Source organism: Musca autumnalis, unplaced genomic scaffold, assembly GCF_047663935.1.
Source record: "Musca autumnalis isolate F117 unplaced genomic scaffold, ASM4766393v1 scaffold_3, whole genome shotgun sequence".
In the NCBI taxonomy this organism is placed as follows: domain Eukaryota; kingdom Metazoa; phylum Arthropoda; class Insecta; order Diptera; family Muscidae; genus Musca; species Musca autumnalis.
Genome location: NW_027411866.1, coordinates 162,722,363 through 162,742,675, shown reverse-complemented (window position 1 = coordinate 162,742,675; position 20,313 = coordinate 162,722,363). Strand labels below are relative to the sequence as shown.

Sequence of the window (20,313 nt, the reverse complement as noted above, 5' to 3'; positions counted from 1 at the left end):
ATTTGAGAGATTCCATCGTGAAAAATTATTTTCTAGTTTATAGCGCATTTATGAATAAAAAACTGTAACTTATTTTTTAATTATTGCTTATTTACTTGTTAACTAATTAAATTTGCACTGTCATTAATGTAATCATAGGTTACACTCTATTAGGACTCAATACAACTTCCTACTTCATTTATCTTATCATATATTTGTTTGTAGCTCTTCTGACAAGCGTTAGTGCAATAATATAAAATATCGTTACAAATTGAACGAACGTTCATTAATAAATGAATAAAAAACGGTGTAAGTAAAAATACAAATCAATAATGGAACGTTGGCACAATAAAGTTGCCGTTGTTACGGGGGCAAGTTCAGGCATTGGTGCTGCTATTGCCAAGGATTTAATAGAGAATGGCCTACAAGTTGTCGGCTTGGCAAGGAGGTTAGAACGCGTCGAAGCCATACGCAAACAATTACCAACAAAGATGCAAAGAAATTTAACTGCTCTACCATGTGATGTATCAAACTTGGAATCTGTAAATAAAGCCTTCGATCAAATCATAGCAAAATTTGGAAGCATTGACATTTTAGTTAATAATGCCGGTTGTTTGATACTAGGTCAATTAGTTAGCATGAGTGTAAGCGATATTCAGCAAGTTCTACAAACAAATGTCATGGGTGTTGTTCATTGTACACAGAGAGCTTTCACATCAATGAAAGAACGCGATTTCCCCGGTCATATTATACTCATTAACAGCATTGCAGGGCATGATGTTAAAGTGGTACCAGGAGTACCCGAACACAATATATACAGTCCATCGAAATTTGCCATAACAGCCATAACAGAAATCTATCGTCAAGAATTCAAGGGTTTGGATACTAAAATAAAAGTTACGGTAAGTCGAAATGATGTGAATCAGAAATAAAAGAAACAAGTAATACAATTATTTTCCTTTTCAATAGAGTATTAGTCCTGGTTGTGTGGATACGGAAATACTTCCCGACAATATAAAACAATTAATTGGTGAAACTATGCTAAAGTCTCAAGATATTTCATCAGCTGTAATGTATGCCATTTCAACGCCTCCTCATGTCCAAATACATGAAATGATTATAAAACCTCTTGGAGAGATGTTTTAAGTAAACATAACATAAAGTTGATTTAAATATATTGTGTATGTATAATATGATTATTTAAATATATATAAATAAGTAAGTGTAGGGAGAACGTGAGTTTTTTCTTCAAAATATATCTAAAAACACGCCTTTTTCGGTAACATAGGATATTTTCAGGTATTTGCTTTGAATCTCGAGGTGAATCTTAAAGGTTAATAGAATAAGAAATTTCCAGATTTTTGTTCAAAATCATATATTTTTGTGGGCTTACTGAGTGTATACAAATTCCTTCTTCCAACGATATTTTTTGTTTAAACTTTTGTCGATTAATGTCCAAAATACTGCCAATTTTTTTTAAAATATCTTGATCGGTCTATTCTTATTTGAGCTGTAGTGGACATTGCAAACCGCTTCAATTAAAACAATAGTTCGTAGTGGAAAATTTAAAATTCAAATTTGGTAAAATCGAAATTTACTTGTCACTTTCAAAAAATCGAAAAAAAATATTACCCAACAAACCAGTTGCTGATATTTTTCGAATGTTTGTCACAAGTTTCGAAAACGATATCATTTTTGAACGTTTGGCAAATGTTTTTTCTTGCGTTTTTCTTTTGTTCGCCAAAAGTTCGAAAACGAACATTTGGTGAATGTTTTTTCTTCACAAGAAAAATTGTTTCGAGAAACATTTTTTACTTTGGAATTTTTTTTGTTTCGTAGAAGCTATTGTCATTCATTTGCTAATAATATTATTGCCGATATTCGAAATCGAAGATTTTCCTGCCACAAACTGAGCGACGAATGAATCGTTTTCAATTCATTCTCGTGTGCCGTTCTTGAACAAAGTATCCGCAAAACTATCGACAAACATTCGAAAACAATATCGTTTTCGATAGCAATGGTATAGTGGGTAGCTAATTTTGAAGTACTGGTAGTATAGAGTATACCGTAATAATTTCAAGTCGATCGGACAAAATTTGGCTGAGATATGATATACTTGAATGCGTTTGAAGGCAAAATATTCATTGTGATTTGTATGTGATTTGTATATAGAAACATTAAACGCGTGTATTTTCGAAGTCGGTTTTCACTCTAGCTTGAAAATATTTTTGTGGATTTATTGCGTACATCAAAATGTTTTCATTAAACGAGGAATATTTTTAAGTATATGGCCGCTTTATCCAAAAAAAAAAAAAAAACAACTGGTCAATTGTTTGCTAAAAGTTTAAATTTTTAATTTTGACAGTGCGCCAGTTGTTTAAATTAATATTTTTCAACCCCCTTACAAGATTATTTCAAATTTAATAAGCCCACCAACTGCGAATTTAATACTTAACTCGAATCTATTTCTCGGCGCAATACTAATCACATAAACGTTATAGATTAAATAACTTGTGTTTTGAAATAAATGACATACTTTTAGGCTTCGATAATGTGGACACTAAAGTTGCTATTTAAGCTGGGTACACATTGTCAGTTTTGAATGACAGCTTTGTTGGTGCTTGCTAGTGTGGCCGTTCATTTTTGTCATACATCATGCAACCGCAAAATATTTTGTGGTTGCTGGACGGTTGGACAGTTATCGATAATTGCAAAATATCGTCATTCAAAACTGACAATGTGTACCCAGCTTTATGTACGTCGCACAGTGTTGCCTTAGTGGACAAAAATCGAAAAATGTGATGTTAACTTTTACATACGTTTATGTTTCTTTCTTATACTAACACATCAGATACCACGAATCTGAAAGAATTTTGTCGATATGTGCATCCATAACGAATTTATAGCTCTTTAAATATGAAAAATATTTCCCAGGTAATCTAAAGCGATAATCAGATGAAAATTAGGCGACCACTAAAATAATTATTTCTGAAAAAATTGTTGATAATATTAAAAGTTTTTGGATGGGGATTTGATGGGTGGTCTATAAATATAAAATTTTAGTACAATAAGTTGATATCAACTGGACATGGGCAAAGTACCGTTATCAAGAATTAAAAATTTAAATTTGATAAAAAATATAAATCTATATACATATGGAAACGTTATAAAACGCAGGAGCTCCACGAAGCTTATCGCTTGGCAGGAATCTCAGTAAATAGTCAAATTAGGTCAGCCAAAACTGAATATTATTTTTCAAGGTTTAGCTCCGCTCTAGATGCTAAAAGCAGATGGAAAGTTATCCGAGACATTGGTGTGGGAAGATCAAATACTTCAAGATCCTGTAATGTTGATGTGGATGAACTTAATGAAACATTTACAAATATTCCATCAGTGCAAGTTGATCCTTCGTTCTACAGTACATCTCAAGAAGATTTCAATGACGTATCTACTGAAGGTAAATTTGAATTTCGATGCATCACCAATGTAGATGTTATAAATGCTTTTAAACAGATAAAATCGAATGCCATTGGTACTGATGAAATTGATCCAAGGTTTATCCGCATACTTCTTCCATGGTTGTTGCCTTTCTTTACATATTTTTTCAATACAATTTTGACTTCAAGCCTGTACCCCAAACTCTGGAAACACGCAAAAATAATTCCTTTTCCGAAAACGAACATAGATTATCGGCCAGTGGCAATTTTATCATACCTCTCTAAAGTTTTCGAGAAATTAATACATAAACAGATGTCTGATTACATACAACGTGAATCATTGCTTACTGCGGCTCAGTCGGGTTTCCGTGCTGGTCATAGTTGTATTAGCGCTTTGGTAGAAGTTTCGGAGTCGATTAGGACTGCCATAGATGGCAATGAGGTATGTTTACTTGTACTCCTCGATCATTCCAAAGCCTTCGATACCGTGGATCATAATCATCTTTGTTATAAACTTCGTGATCAGTTCAATTTTTCAAACACTGCTACAAAACTTATAAAAACTTATTTGTCCGATAGAACACAATCAGTTTATTCTGGGAACTTAAAATCGAAAGTTTTATCGGTTGGGAAAGGAGTTCCACAGGGCTCCATAATTAGGCCTCTTCTTTTCTCTTTGTACGCAAACGACCTCCCTCTACAACTTGTACACAGCAAAATACACATGTATGCTGATGACGTACAAATATACATAAACTGCCCCATTGATCAAATTAGGTTATGTATGCAAAAGCTTAATGAAGATCTTGATCGGGTAGGTAAGTGGGCTATAGCTAACGGACTTTGTCTAAACCCTCACAAATCAAAGTGTATGCATATTCACAAAAACAATCATTTCTCCATGGACAATTTTGACATTTTTATTAACCAAGAAAAAATTGCTCTCGTCAACAGTGCAAAAAACTTAGGCGTTGTTTTTAATTCTTCGTTAAACTGGAATACCCACATAATCATGGCTGTTGGACAAACTTACTCTAAATTACGTACTTTATGGTTCTCACACTCATTTACTCCACAACATATTAGAGAACTATTAGCTAAAACTTATTTGATACCTGGACTCACATATGGTTGCGAGCTTTTTTCTTATTGCGATACACAAACCTGGCGAAAATTAAATGTGGCATACAATAGTGTAATTCGCTATGTTTACGGCTTGAGAAGAATGCAACATGTTACTCCTTTTTCTTAATCTCTATACGGGATAAGTTTCAGTTCCCTCTTAAAAACTAAATCCTTACTTTTTCTACACAAGCTTATTTATAAACAAACCCCAAAATACCTATTTCAGAGACTTATATTTAGCAGATCCGACAGAGGAAAACAACTTAAACCATTAAAACGTCGGAGTCTTGTTTCAAAGTGGCAATTCTTTATTGGCTTTGTACGTCTATGGAACGCTCTTCCCTTCGAATTACAAGGCATCAGCAACTCCCGTACTTTTAAAACAAGTCTTTTTAAATATTTTAAACATATTGAAACGGTCACTGAAATGTAAACACATTTAATTTTATATGTAAACAATATTCCATTTTCCAATTTTGTTAACTTTCTATTTTTTTTCTTTTTGTCCTATATGTATTAACTGCATTAAAATGTAAAATTTGTATTAGTGTATGTTGGATATTATAAATAATTTACAATTCCTTCACTGTAATTTATTAGATCCATATCTTGTTGTGTAGGAATAAACAAATTAAATAAATAAATAAATATGTAAATAAAAATCAAATGCCGTTCGTTCGTAATGGCATCAGTTGAGAACGGCTGGACCGATTTGGATAATTCTTTTGGTGAAATGTTCGCCATAACCCGACTTAGGGTTTTTTGCAAAGAAAATTTGACCACGCCCACTGGAGAATTCTTTTTATGTGATGTTCGCCATAACCCGACTTAGGTTTTTATACAGAGACCACACAGCTTAGCCCGCTTTTTTTCAATTTTTTCTTTTCCACAATAACTACTGAACCAATTTTCCTGAAATAATCGGGGAATGTACAGGGATGGCCCCCCAGTTAAAATGGGCTACAAATTTTGTAGAATCTCAGAGGGGGTGGGGTACTTCCCCTATACCCTATTTCTTTAAAAATTCTATATCTATAAATAAAAATCGAATGTCGCAATGACATAAGTTGAGAACGGCTGGACCAATTTGGATAATTCTTTCTGTGAAATGTTTGCCATAACCCGACTTAGTTTTTTATGCAAAGAAAATTTGACCACGCCCACTTTTGAGACCACATTTTTCAATTTTAAAATTTAATCTTTTCTACAAAATTTACTTAAACGATTTTCCTGAAATTGCCAGGGAATGTACATGTTCTACAAAACTGCTGAGCCCGGAGCAAATAGGATGCATTTTTTTTGATTTTCGAAGGAGCGCGGAGCCACATTTAAAGAAACGCCATATCTTTATGTATACAAGTCAAATGCCGTCATAACCCAACTTAAATTTTTGTGGAAAGAAAATTTTACCACGCCATCTTTTTTCAATTTTCAATATAATTTTTTCCTGCAAAAACTACTAAACCTATTTTTTCTGAAATTGTCAGGGAATGTACAGGGATTGCCCCCGAAAACAGACTACATATTTTATTGAATTCCAGGGGACGGGGTACCTCCCCTATGCGATATGTTAAAAAATTGCTTAATTTGAAAAAAATTACGCATGTATCGGTTTAAAAAATTACGGTTTAATCTACAATGTAGTACTTCTTTGGGGCCTAAAGACTCGACCACGCCTGTTTTTTTAAATGTTACATGTATCTCCAATACTACTGAACCGATTTCCATCAAATTTTACAGCAAAAGCTCAATGTTTGCTGTTGTAATGTTTATTTTATGAATTTCGGAGGAAGTGGGATACCTCCCCACACCTTTCTTTTAAACACTATATGTGGCAAACTTATGATTATATCGGTTTTAGCATTAATTTTGGGAGGCAATGGGGTTGTGTCTCCGATCCAAGGTACATATTTGGAGACAAAGTCCCGGACCACGCCTACTTTTTTAAAAATGTTATATCTTGAAAATTGATGACCACGCCCACTATTTTAAATACATTATTTTGCCAAAACTACTAAACCTAATTTCATGCAATTTTCAGAAAATGTTCAGGAATATCCCATGGTCCAAAATTCTATATTTGTAGACGAATTTCGGAAGCCTATTGTTTTATAATCGCTATATTTGCTAAACTTATGAGTGCATAGGCTTGCAAATTAATTTTCGAGACAACGCACAGAGGATCCACTTGTATGGAGAAAGTGTCCAAAAATATTTCCCGTGTAAATATCAAGCAAATGCGCTGGGTACAGCTTGGTGCTGCTGGTAAGATTGTTATAAACCATGAGCGTAGAATTCTCCCCTCTTTTTCCTCTGGAGGGGATGTATGCTGTTATGCTGTTAATACAAAATGTCTTGAACAGAAGTACCGATTATCTTATGATGCAAAAATAGGCATAAAGAAACAAAACACCATAAAAACCAACCAAGTTAGCAAGTTGAACAGGTCAACATTTTTGCCTGAAAATTGGTAAAATTTTTAATAAAGATCTTATAGCGTTCATCCTGCAATACACGTACCGCCCACGTAAGCCATATATGGAAGAATTCTTGGCCTTTCCATTAGTGCAAAATATGTTAATGTACGTGGCCAGATAACAGAGTTAAACCCTAATATATCCATAGAAACAATATTCTGGGGCAGCTTTATTCTGCGGCCCACCATTTAAAGTCTGGCACTAGATGGCAGCTCATATTAATACTAGTTAATCTTAAACCCATTGCTTACATTGGATTATTACTCCCAAGGTTGCCACTGGTGGATTGCATGACTAAAACCTTAGGTCAAATGGAATTTTCATTGCAAAATAAACTAAGAAAACATAAAGCTAACTGGAATTCCACTATGAAACATTGCCCACATTGGGAGTTAAAACACTATCTGTTAAAAAAATTAGCTATTACCTCCTCCTTCGAAATACGCTATAATAATTTTAAATATGTATTATGTTCGCGATATTTTGAATATATTTACTTGCACGTAAATTGCAAGTTTTACTCACAAAAAAAATATTAGTAAAATGTTCCGACTTTTGAAGCTGCACAGAAAAAAATAATTACTGCATTTCAGGAATAGTGCTCATAAAGTTTTGCGAAGGTTCACTCTTTTCAATACATTATACCCTCAGCCTTTAGGCTATGAAGGGTATATACACTTTCATACGGGCAAAATGTGCCTCATCGAAATAATGGTTTTAGACCCCAAGTATGTTTGGACGAAATGTGTTTCAGACAATTTGGAGTCGATTGAGCAATGTCCGTCCGTCTGTCTGTCTGTCTGGCTGGCTGGAGCGCACGATAACTCTCGAAGGGATGAACCGATTCGGTTCAAATTTTGGCTTTCGTAATATTTTGCCCAAACTTAGTTTAAGTTCGAAGATGGGCTATATCGGTCCACTCCTTCCGGTACCTCCCACACAAAAGTTCGAAAATGTTCCGAAAATTTGTGCGCACGATAACTTTTAAAGGGAATAACCGATTTGGTCCATACTTTGCACATCGTGAAACTTGTACCAGACTGAGATAAGGTTTCAATATGGACTCAATCGGTCCACTCCTTCGGGTACCTCCCACACAAAATTTCGGAAAAGTTCAGTTTAGGGCCATCTCTCGAATCGCTTTGATTTTTGTTTTAGCAACTTGTATTCACGGCCCCCCATACGGCGGTAAAAGTTTCATCAGTGGCACAACCCTACTTCCTGAGAAAATAGCCTGAAAGGTTCAAAAAACCCCTATGACACCGTGTGTAGTGGTTGGAGCGCAAGATAACTCTCGAACGGATCTGCCGATTCTATCCGAAATTTGGCCTTCATAATATTTTGTCCAAACTTAGTTTAAGTTAGAAGATAAGCCATATCGGTTCACTCCTTCAAGTACCTCCCCCACAAAAATTCAAAAATGTTCGGAAAAATTGTGCGCACGATAACTCTTGAAGGGACGGACCGATTTGGTCCATACTTTACGCATCCTAATATATTTACCAGATATAGATCAGGTTTGAATAAGGACTATATTTGCCCATTCCTTCGGGTACCTCCCACACAAAATTCCGGATAAGTTCACTTTAAGACCAGCTCTTGACTAACTATGAATTCTGATGAAGCAATTTGCAATCGCTGACTCAATTACAACGGTAAAAGTTTTTTCATTAGCAAGTCCATACTTCTTGGGAAAACAGCCCGAAAGTTGTAAAAACCCCCTGTGGCACCATATGTAGTAGTTGGTATGATGTACAGCCATATTATGTTTTCCGTGGACAAGTCCATGCTTCCTGGCATACTGCTCCAACAGGTGTACGATAACCCACTGAAATGACTAGCGCGATATCTATCGAAAAGATATGGCTCTCAAAATAAGATCCACTACCGTAATGCACTATGTCGGTTCATTCCCTTTAATCCTAATCCACGTTTTTGTCGGCAAGTTCAAATGTCCAAAAAGTGGCACAAAATTCTGAAAAGACCCTAAATACATTCGATCTGTCCGTAGATGAAAGTTCCAATTCAAATAGGCTGAGGGTATATCTCTGTCGGCAAAGCCGACTTATACTTTTTTACTTGTTTTTTTGAAAATTACTAAACGTAACTTTATGAAATTTTTTGAAAATGTTCAGGAATATCCCGTGGTCCAAAATGCCTCCGACGAAGAAAAACGATATATTTACAAATTTCCTTAAATGGTGAGGTTCAACGGTCTATCAGCTATGAAAAACTAAAACATACATAACATATCTCAATAAATTTGACTTAACCATTTTTAAACTTTTATAATTAGATCGCTTTAGGATAAAGACCGGGGACATGGACGATAATAAATCCTAAATAGCATCCATGGGCGAAAAAATCAGACAGTCCGTAAGAGAAAAGAAAGGTTACTGACAAAATCTGTTGGTAAATTTATAATCCACCTCGGTTTGACAATGGATCGAAGAAGTGATGTAGAAAATACCTATTTATACCCTACACCACACAGTGGTAAGGGGTATTATGTCTTTGTGCATTTGTATGTAACATACAAAAGGAAACGAAATAGACCCACAGTTCCTTTTGGGGATATACATATAATCACTTTCTGAGTCGATTTATGCGTGTCCGTCCGTCTGTCTGTCTGTCCATGTATTTTTGTTCGCAACATACAGGTCGCATTTTTTGTCCGATTCAGCTGAAAATTGGGGACCACAACTTTTTTAGCCATAGGAAGAACTCTATTGCTTTTGGTGAAAATCGGTTCAGATTTGGATATTTTCGCCCGATTACACGTATTTGCTGCACCAAACACGCTATATACGTCCAATTTTGATGAAACTTTGAATGTGTGACTGAATTTTGTCTACAAATAACCGTGCAAAATTATATCGAAATCGTTTCCGATTTGGATATAGCTCCCATATATATTTTCGGCCGATTTCACGTATTTTATGTACCAAACACGCTATATTTTTCCGATTTCGATGAAATTTGGAATGTGTGACCGAATTCAGTCTAGAAATAAATGTGCCAAATTATATAGAAATCGGTTTAGATTTGGATATAGCTCCCATATATATTTTCGGCCGATTTCACGTATTTTCTGTACCAAGCACGCTATATATTTCCGATTTCGATGAAATTTGGAATGTGTGACGGAATTTGATCCTTTCCTTACTGGTTTTGAACTGTCAAAAGTTGTCATTAAAACTCATTACGACGGATCAGCAATGCAGACCGGGGTCTGCTAGTTTAATTACAAAATTACAGATCAAATACTTCGAAGTATACATCAACAACATACACGCAGAGAAAAAAATATGATTGATCCAACAATATTCGAAGAGCAAAATATGTATTGTAAAGATATTGTTAAATTCCAAATGTAGTATTGTGATTCCAACAATTGGGTTTTGTTAAATCCAAAAATAGTTTTTGTCAACTGGACAATAGTTCTCTCTTTTCTTCGACAATTTTTTCTCTTCCCTCGCTATTCGATGCCGTCTTAAAAAAAAAAAAAAACAATTATGGTGAGTTTTGTTTGTATGACATGATGTCTTCATCTTTGTTTTTGTGTGTATGTATACCAACAATGAGACTCTTGTTTTTATTTGTTTCTGTTTTGTTTCATTCTTCTATCTTCATTGTGCTTTGAGGTTTGGTGTTATACCGGAGTTTGTTATGGTGTTTGATTATTCCTTATGTTGTGGTGGGTGCTTGTGGCTTTTTGTTTGTCTTTGTTGTCAGCCAATGCAGCAAACCATGTAGTGTGTTCATCAATGATAGCAATATTATACGCGACATTTATATCCAAGTTATGTGAAAAGTGTATATGAGAAGCATAAACACTCAAATCAAAAATTTTTGTGCTGGTTTTCTGGGTTGACAATACTTTTTGTAACCAAAATTAGATTATGATAGTTCCTACAATCGGTATTGTTAACGATTTTTACAATATTGCGGAAATTCGAAAGTTGTTTTTGTTTTCTATGTTTGGAACAAAAGATGGTATTTTTGGATTTGTATTACAATGTTTGAACAAAACAAATACATTTTTGGAACCAAAACAGATACTTTTGTTCCAACAAAACGAAAAATATTTTTTCTCTGCGTGTACCAGAATAAACCGCAATACGTGATGTCACAAATTTGTTAAGCGAAGTTAGAAACAGAGAAAATTTCCCGATATTCTAAACAATATTTAATAACTACGTAATTCTAAAACTATTCTTGTAATTGCATTGTGGTCGCCAACATCCGAAAATTTAGTAGGCAAATAATGAAGAAGAAGCAGAAGAATTACGCATGAAAATAGTGCAGAATTTAAACTCAAACCACATGTTCAATCCATAAGCTTTAGTTGTTTCTTATGAAAACACTGAACTTGACTGATATTGCATCGACACAAAACGTTTTGCGTTTTGGTGCTAACCTCAACCTTACTCAAAATCTACAAAAAAGTCAATTAACGAAACCACCCGACATTGCGCTTCAGTTTGTTGTACAGTGAAACACGTTTTCATATTCTACTCTTGGAGTCTTAATTAAGTGTTGTTTATACAGTAGAACCTCGATATTTTGTAAATATTATGAAATCGTTAGTATCAGTCTGTTCCTTGAAATAATGTCTTTCTTATTATTCCCGCTAAACAAAAATCTCGATTAACAATGACGACAAACAATGATCGGACCATTGTCATTATTAATTCTGGAGATTCCACAGTGCTTATATATATTACATACTGTAGATAATAACTATGAATTATAATTATTTGTTTTAATAACTCTTATCTCAAACTTTTTATTTACATTTTACAATGAGAAAATATCCACAATCGTCATGTCATGTTTGTAAATAAATTTGTCATTCTGATGTAATAGTTTTGTTAGTATATATTGAGGTAGTCAATTGTTTTCGTGTTCATTGATAAGTACGCGGAAAAACAAAAACGAACAAAAATACGCTATGGAACGTTGGCAAGGTAAAGTCGCAGTTGTAACGGGTGCCAGCTCAGGCATAGGTTCAGCCATTGTGAAGGATTTAGTAGAAAATGGTTTAAAAGTTGTCGGTTTGGCAAGAAGACTGGAACGTGTCGAGGCTTTACGCAAACAATTGTCACCAAAGAAACAAGGAAATTTAACAGCCCTGCCCTGTGATGTCACCAATGTGGATTCTGTAAATAAGGCATTCGATCAAATTATTGCAAAATTTGGTGGTGTTGATATTTTGGTTAATAATGCCGGTTGTTATAAGCAAGGACAACTGGTTGACATGGATATCAATACAATTCAACAAGTCCTTCAGACAAATGTTATGGGTGTTGTTTATTGTACTCAGCGAGCCTTCAAATCGATGAAGGAACGTAATGTTGCCGGTCATGTTGTACTCATCAACAGTGTGGCTGGTCATGGAGTTGTTTCACCTGGAGGATTACCCGATACCAATATGTATTGTCCATCGAAGTTTGCCATTACAGCCATAACAGAAATCTATCGACAGGAATTTAAGGGTTTGGGTACTAAAATAAAAGTAACTGTAAGTTGAAGTGATATTAAGAGGAAATATTCAAGGAATATAATTTATATTTTGTTTTTTTCTTTTTTTGCACCTAGAGCATTAGTCCTGGTGCTGTGGATACTGAAATTATTCCGGATAATGCAAGGCATTTGATTGGTGAAAATATTTTAAAGGCCGAAGATATTTCATCGGGTGTTATCTATGCTATTTCAACGCCTCCGCATGTACAAATACATGAAATGATCATAAAGCCGATTGGAGAAATATTTTAAGAGCAAATTATATAAACAAATCTTGAGAAGATTATTCATAATGTAATAGCACATATTATATTTCGATTTGTGCCGGAGTGACGGTTAGTTTGTTAAAAATTTGTGTTGTAAAGTTAATTATATTGTGTTGTAACACTTATAATTATTGATGGCAAAGCTTAATTATTGCAAGTCATTTCAAAAATTGCATGTTAGTATGTAAACATTTGAGTAGACTTGCTTATCACGGAAGCAACTACGAAAATAATTTAAAACAAGCATTAATTATTATTTGTATGTTTGTAATAGGTCTGTACGATAACTTTCCAAGCAATAATTACTCCCAAGTTCCAGCAACTTCTCTCAAGCAACAAAAATTCCAGAAAGTTATCGAACAACGTTTTGTAAGCTATTTCCCAAAATATATGAAAATTGTTTTTGTTTCTTTTGATATTTGAAACCAAATGCATAAATTAAATTTAAAATTGCATATTTCAACGCTTTAGAATTTAAAAACTAGTAAGAAAAGTCTATAGTCGGACGGAGCCGACCATGGGATACCCTATACCACTATCCCTGGACAATCGCTCTCCACGGAACTTTTTTTCAATGATTGTGAAAATTTAATTATCAAATATCAGAGATGTAATGTATAATACTTATGACCAAAACCAAAAAGTTATCTAGCATGACAAAGACATTTTTGTAGCAGGAAAGGAAAATTTAGTTCACACAAACTAAAATGTAATGAAACCCACTTATGTAGTACTACTACTTCCGTTGTTTAACAGCTACGTTATTGAAATTTTTACCAATTTCACACAAATGTTTCAGTCCATTTAACCCGCTAAGTATTATCTGATCTTCACGTTGGTTTGTACGCTTCTTCTCCATCATAAACTCAAACATAAACAAACATTGTTCCACAACATCCCATACGGGACAAGGGAGACTTCTCTCATATCAATGAGTGCACCCCGATTCATATTTAGCTCAATGATATGGGACCTACTGTTTATCGCCGAGTCCGAACGGCGTGTCTTAAGACACCACTTGTGGAGAAGTTTTTCAAGGCTGAAATACTCAAGAAATGTCGCCAACATTACTGAGGGGTATTTTGCCACCGTTGAAAAATGTTTGATGTTGCTTGGCCGAGGAATCAAACCCCCGACCTTCTGCGTGCAAGGCGGGCGTGCATACCATTGCACCAAGGTGGCACCCATCATAAACTCAAACTTTGTTTAAAATTTTGCGGGTTATTATTTTGACCTACAGAGCAGCTACAAAATTGGTTAAAATTTTGTTTTTGGTCCATTTCATCCCCTGAACATTTCACGATCATCACCAAAAACTAATCATATCTATTCTGGCCCGAACCCAAACTCCTTAAAAATTCGTTACATTCGGTCTATAATTGCGGCCTTAAGCTTGTTCACAATTTTTAATGGACGGACACACACCGCTAAATCGCTTTATCTCGACGAGATATGAATTTTGGCATACCAAATAAGGGGTCTAGGACGAATATTTCGTGGTGTTACATAAACTTTTGGAGAGACAATATGTAGCATGGGATAAAAATGTGGTTCTCTACACGGAACCCATTATATATTAGGCAGTAGGCCCGTTATCTAGCAAACACTTTATTGCAATTTACATCAGAGGAAAGGTCAGTAGTTTTTTTCCCATATGTAGGCTACTTTGCGAAATATATGTATATGTCCTCAAGGAATTAAAATATCGACCAAAAATAAAATTTTTATATTTTTCATACAAAAGTAATGGTCCATTTCACCCTCTAAAGAATATCAGATCCTCATTCAAAATTGTAGGCATCTTTTCCGACCTATACTCTTACTCGGTGCAAAATTTCGTGACTATTGATGTATAATTGCGACTTCTAGCGAGTTTATTATTACACTACAAACAAATAACGGAATATATTAGGCTGTAACTCTGTTATCTGATCATGCACACCAACATAATTGACATCAATTGAAAGGTCAAGCGTTCCACTTTCAAGTATATCTCACTTGTCCGGAATGTCACTTCCAGGAATTAAGATATAAGCTGTATATTAAAAATTGTCACAATTTTCACACAAAAGTTTTGGTCCATTTAACACTCTAAATATTATCCGATCGCCATCTCAAATTGGAAGTTTCTTCTTTGTGATATACTCTTACCTTATTTAAAAGTACGCGTTGATCGGACTATTATTGAGCCCTACAGAGCCGCTAGAAAATTGGATAAATATTATGTTTTTGGTCCATTTCACCCGTCATCACCAATAAGAACCCAGCAAAATAATTTGGAAGTAGTGCAATGTGGACTAGTTCTTTCACGGCATGTTTAGATGCAGTTCAAACGGAGTCGTGAAAAGGGCACTCCATTCCTCACATTTTAACTGCATTTAGATGCAATCCAAAGAATCACATCCACTTGTAACATTTTAACATCACCCGGATGCAGTTCAACGGAGTCGTGAAAAAGGCACTCCGTTCCCTACATTTTATTAGCAGTTGTTAGAGATCCCTACAAGTACATAAATCAGGCAGCGGCATACATTTTCCAAAAAGAGATAAGCGTGTTAACATTTCCAAAAATTTTTTAATAAATGATATTCAATTTGCGAACGTTTTTTCGGTAAGAAAATTTCCCAATGGAGTGCTGTTGGAGTACATGTCATAATCTTAACTGGTGATGGGAAGACAATATCACACCCATTTAGCAGATGAAGCAAGAACAGTTCAGCTTAGATTAAATGGAGAGCGGAGGAAACACGCATGGATGCGATTGAATTCAATGTAGAATTTTCATAATTTTTGTTAATGTAATAAAGTTTTAATATTTTTGTTTTACATAAATAATAAATGCATTTTATTTGTTCTGGGATATTTTGTAATAGCTTGCACATATTTCGAAGAATGTATCAAAACACAGACCTAATATAAACAAATATCGATATCTAACATGCATTCCAACATACGAGTATATTTGTATGGTTTAGTTTGTACCGGAAGGTGCGACAATAATATTGTCTGCCTCGCAAAAAAAGATCGTACGTCCATTTTTAGAAAATGTTCAAGAGGAAGAAAAAACATTCCAGAGTTTTCTGTATTGAATATTTTATTGCGGTGGTAAAAGCAATATTCCTCCTTTATTTATTCCGCTTGGATACCTGTAATTCCAAGTTACAGCCAATTCGGGCTATGAATGAATATAAAATCGTCAAAATACATGAAAAGTGTTGCGGAGGAGGTACCTAAAGGAATGGACCGACATAGTCCATTATGGAAATGGATCTTATTTTGAGAGTCATATCTTTTCGATAGATATTGCGCCCACTAGTTATTTCAGTGGGTCATCTTATAACATTTCGACCATTATGGACCATTTTAGAAGTTAAAGTAAATTTGAACAAAATATTAGTATATACAAAGTTTGGACCAAATTGGTTGCCCGTTCAAAAAATATCATTTTAGTGCCATTATTTAAATATTGGGGGGATGTACCGGAAGTTGTGGATAGGTATTGCACATCTTCCAACTAAAACTAAGGTTGGACAAAATTAACAAGGACCATATCGTTCAGTTCGAGAATTATCGTTCTCTCCAGCCACCTACACATGGTGTCATAGGGGGTTTTTACACCTTTCGGGCTGTTTCCTCAAGAAGTATGGACTTTCCCCTGAAAAAAACTTTTACCGTCGTAATTGAGGCAGCGAATGCAAGTAGCTTCAAAAAATCAAAGTGATTCGGTAGCAAGTCTTAAAGTGAGGAGGTACCAAAAAAAGTCTGGACAATTATAGTCCATATTCGAACCTGATCTATACCCGGTAGGATATGTGTAAAGTATGGACCAAATCTGTCACTCCCTGGAGGAGTCATTATAACGAAGGCCACATTTTGGACCGAATCGACAGATACGTTCGAGAGTTATCGTGCGCACCAGCCAGTCAGACATACAGACATGGAAAAGTTCAGTTCAAAGTTAGGACTTGCTCTCGAATATCTTTGATTTACAAGTTTCATCAGAGGCAAGCCCATACTTCCTGAGAAAATAGCCTGAAAGGTGCAAAAAAACCCTATGACACCATGTGTAGTGGTTGGAGCGCACGATAACTCTCGAACGGAATATTTTGGCCTTCGCAATATTTTGTCCACACTTAGTTTAAGTTCGAAGATAAGCCATATCGCTCCACTCCTTCAGGTACCTCCTCCATAAAAGTTCAAAAATGTTCGGAAAAATTGTGAGCACGATAACTCTTGAAGGGAGTGACCCATTCGGTAGATACTTTACAAACCCTAATATATCTATCAGAAATAAATTAGGTTAGAATATGGATTATATTTGTCCACTCCTTCGGATACCTCCCACAAAAAAGTTCGGGTAAGTTCACTTTAAGACCTGATCTCGAATCACTTTTATTGGAGCAACTTGCATTCGCTGCCTCCATTACGATGTTAAAAGTTTTTTTTTTCAGGGACAAGTCTATACTTCTTGAGAAAACAGCCCGAAAGTTATAAAAAATGCACCATATGTAGCGGCTGGAGAGCACTATAACTCTCGAACTGATCAACCGATTTCGTCAAAAATTTGGCCTTCGTCATATTTTGTCTAAACTTAGTTTCAGTTCGAAAATGGGCAATACCGGTCCACAACTTCCGATACTTCCCCCTAATATTTAAACAAATATCACTACAATGGATTGCACGATATCTCTTGAATAGGGCAACGAATTTGGTCCAAACGTTGGATCTCCTAATATTTTAGGGTCTGTTCGAAGATTATTTTTAAATGTATACTGATGATGTTCGTTGTGGTCCTGTTTACAACGACATTATGATTTTCGTGGACAAGTCCATGCTTCCTTTCATACTAGTCCAAATGTTGTACTATGACCCACTGAAATGACTAGTGGGCACGATATCTATCGTAATGATATCTATATATATAAAAGAGCTTAGTGAGTGAGTGAGTGACTGAGTGACTGACATATCATCGCCCAGACGAAACCGCTGAAGCTAGAAAGCTGAAATTTTGACTGTGGGTTGCTGTCGGTGTGTAGGGGTGAGATAAGGCTGGGTTTTTGGAAATTCGAACTAGAAGGGTACGAAAAGTACTAAAAGGTACTAAATATGGTACCCTTTGTATTAGGCAAATGGGAAGAGCTAGAATTCTGAAATTTGGAATGAGGGTAACTGATGAAGAGTTAGAAAGATGTACCAAAGGGTTTTGGGAAATTCGACCTCTAAGAGTACGAAAAGTACTAAATTTAATACCAATTGTATATTTTGAACGGGTTTAGCTAGAAACTTGGAATTTAGTATGGAAATGAAGGTTGAGAAGTGGTGTTTATAAAACGAAATGGTTTGTGAAATTCGTACTCATGTGTACGAAAAGTACTAAATGGTACTAAATTTAGTACAATTTGGATTTGGGTGAAAGGATAGAGTTGGAAATCTGAAATTAGGAATTAAGATTACTGACGGAGTATAGGATTGAGGTATAGGGGTAGTTTTGGAAATTCGTACTTATGTGTACGAAAAGTACTAAATTTAGTACAACTTGGATTTGGATGAACGGATAGAGCTAGAAACCTGAAATTTAGAATTAAGATTACTGACGGAGTATAGGATTGCAATATGGGGGTAGTTTTCGAAATTTGTACTTATTTGTACGACAAGTTCTAAATGGTACTAAATTACGTACAATTGGGATTTGGGTGTACGGATAGGGCTGGAAACTTGAATTTCCGAATTAAGATAACTGTGTAAGTGTACGATTGATATATGGGGTAGTTTTAGTACTTATGTTTACGAAAAGTACTAAATGGTACTAAATTTGGTACAATTTGGATTTGGTTGAAGGAAGCAATTTCGTACTTATTTCGTACAAAATATGGAATCCATGGTATTAGGCAATCGGGAAGAGCTAGAATTCTGAAATTTGGAACGAGGGTCCCTGATGGAGAGTTATAGAGAGAACCCTTTGGTATGGTTTTTGGAAATTCTACCTATAAGTGTACGAAAAGTACTGAAGTTACTAAATTTGGTACCAATTGTATATTTTGAGCGGATATAGCTACAATCTTCATATTTGGTATGGGAATCAGGGTTGGGAAGTGGTGTTGATATAAGGAAATGATTTTGGAAGTTCGTACTTATGTGTACGAGAAGTAATAAATGGTACTAAATTTGGTACAATTTGGATTTGGGTGATCGGATAGGCCTGAAAACCTGAAATTTGGAATTTATATTACAGTCGAAGTGAAATATGGGGGTAGTTTTGGAAATTCATACTTATGTGTACGAAAAGTACTTAATGGTACTAAATTTGGTTCAATTTGGATTTGAGTGAACGGAGAGAGGAATCCTGAAATTTAGATTACTGTTGGAGTGTAGGACTGAAATAGTTTTGGAAATTCGTATGTGTGGTTACGAAAAATACTAAATGGTACTAAATTTGGTACAATTTAGTTTTGGGTGGACAGAATTGGAATTGGAATTACTGTTGGAGATAGTTATTGAAATTCGTACTTTCATACGAAAAGTATTAATGGTATTATGGATAGAGATGGAATTCGGAAATTTGGTATTATAGTCCCTCTTGATGTGTAGGGTTGAGATATGGATGTGGTTGTGGTTATGCGTACAATAAGTGTACGAAAATTACAAAATGGCACAGAATTTGGTTAAAATTGTTATTGTGTACATTAGTAGAGCTGAAATTGTGAAATTCGGTATTACGTATACGTACTTATGTATGTATACGAAAAATACTAAATTGCGGTTGGGATTTAGTTTTGGATAAAAGGCGGTAGTTCTTTAACTTATATGTACATATTATAAGTACTGAATTTGGACCAGTTTGGCGTTGCTTGAACGGATAAAGGTGGAATTTCGAATTGTTGTATGAGGGATGGTGTTGGTGTTTAGATAAGGATTTTTTGAAATGCATACAAATTCTGAAGTTAGGTTGAGGGCTGGCTGACTTATTGAGAAATACGAAATGGTAATAAATTTGACGTTGGTGTAGCAATGAAGCTGGGATTATATAATTAGTGTGTGAAAAGTACAAAATTGCAATAAATTTGGTATTGGGCTAAGGAATAGAAGTGGAATTCTGATTTATTATTTATTTGTCAGGTTCATTGTTAGAAGTGGTCGTACAATAAATGTACTAGAAGTATTAACTAATACTAAATATTGAAGCACTGGTATTGAGTGAATCGATAAATGAAATTTGTTGTGAGGATAACTGATGAGATTGGATCAGAATGTTTATTTAAATCCGTCTTTAAATGTATGAAAGGTTTCTACATGTAATACCATTGGCATTGAGTTAACAAGTAGAGCTAAAACTGTAAAGCGGGCCATAGACTATCAAATTGGCTTGTCCATCCGATGAACTCCTTCTGTACGTGTGTGCTTGATAAGTGTGTAGCAAAGCATTCAATCAGCCTTCAATCTGCAACCGAAATCTTCAAATTGTTCTCTAAAAAACGAATGAACTTAATTTTTATTATTTCTTTT

General features: G+C 35.0%; 2 protein-coding genes and 1 long non-coding RNA gene across 3 annotated transcripts; 2 read left to right on the top strand and 1 right to left on the bottom strand.

Moving 5' to 3' along the window:
• Nucleotides 1–223: 223 nt before the first annotated feature.
• On the top strand, nt 224–1,269 carry LOC141396579 (farnesol dehydrogenase-like). The gene is made up of 2 exons (XM_073972147.1): nt 224–881; nt 949–1,269. Exons 1-2 carry the CDS (start codon nt 312–314, stop codon nt 1,123–1,125), a joined length of 747 nt encoding a protein of 248 aa, XP_073828248.1. The 5' UTR covers nt 224–311; the 3' UTR covers nt 1,126–1,269.
• Nucleotides 1,270–11,395: 10,126 nt separating this feature from the next.
• LOC141398056 (farnesol dehydrogenase-like) lies at nt 11,396–13,273 on the top strand. The gene is made up of 2 exons (XM_073975177.1): nt 11,396–12,542; nt 12,620–13,273. Exons 1-2 carry the CDS (start codon nt 11,973–11,975, stop codon nt 12,794–12,796), a joined length of 747 nt encoding a protein of 248 aa, XP_073831278.1. The 5' UTR covers nt 11,396–11,972; the 3' UTR covers nt 12,797–13,273.
• LOC141398060 (uncharacterized) lies at nt 12,642–14,626 on the bottom strand. The gene is made up of 2 exons (XR_012411604.1): nt 13,995–14,626; nt 12,642–13,663 (listed from the first exon to the last, which is right to left on the bottom strand). It is a non-coding gene; the product is annotated as an uncharacterized lncRNA (long non-coding RNA).
• Between the last annotated feature and the right edge of the window lie 5,687 nt (nt 14,627–20,313).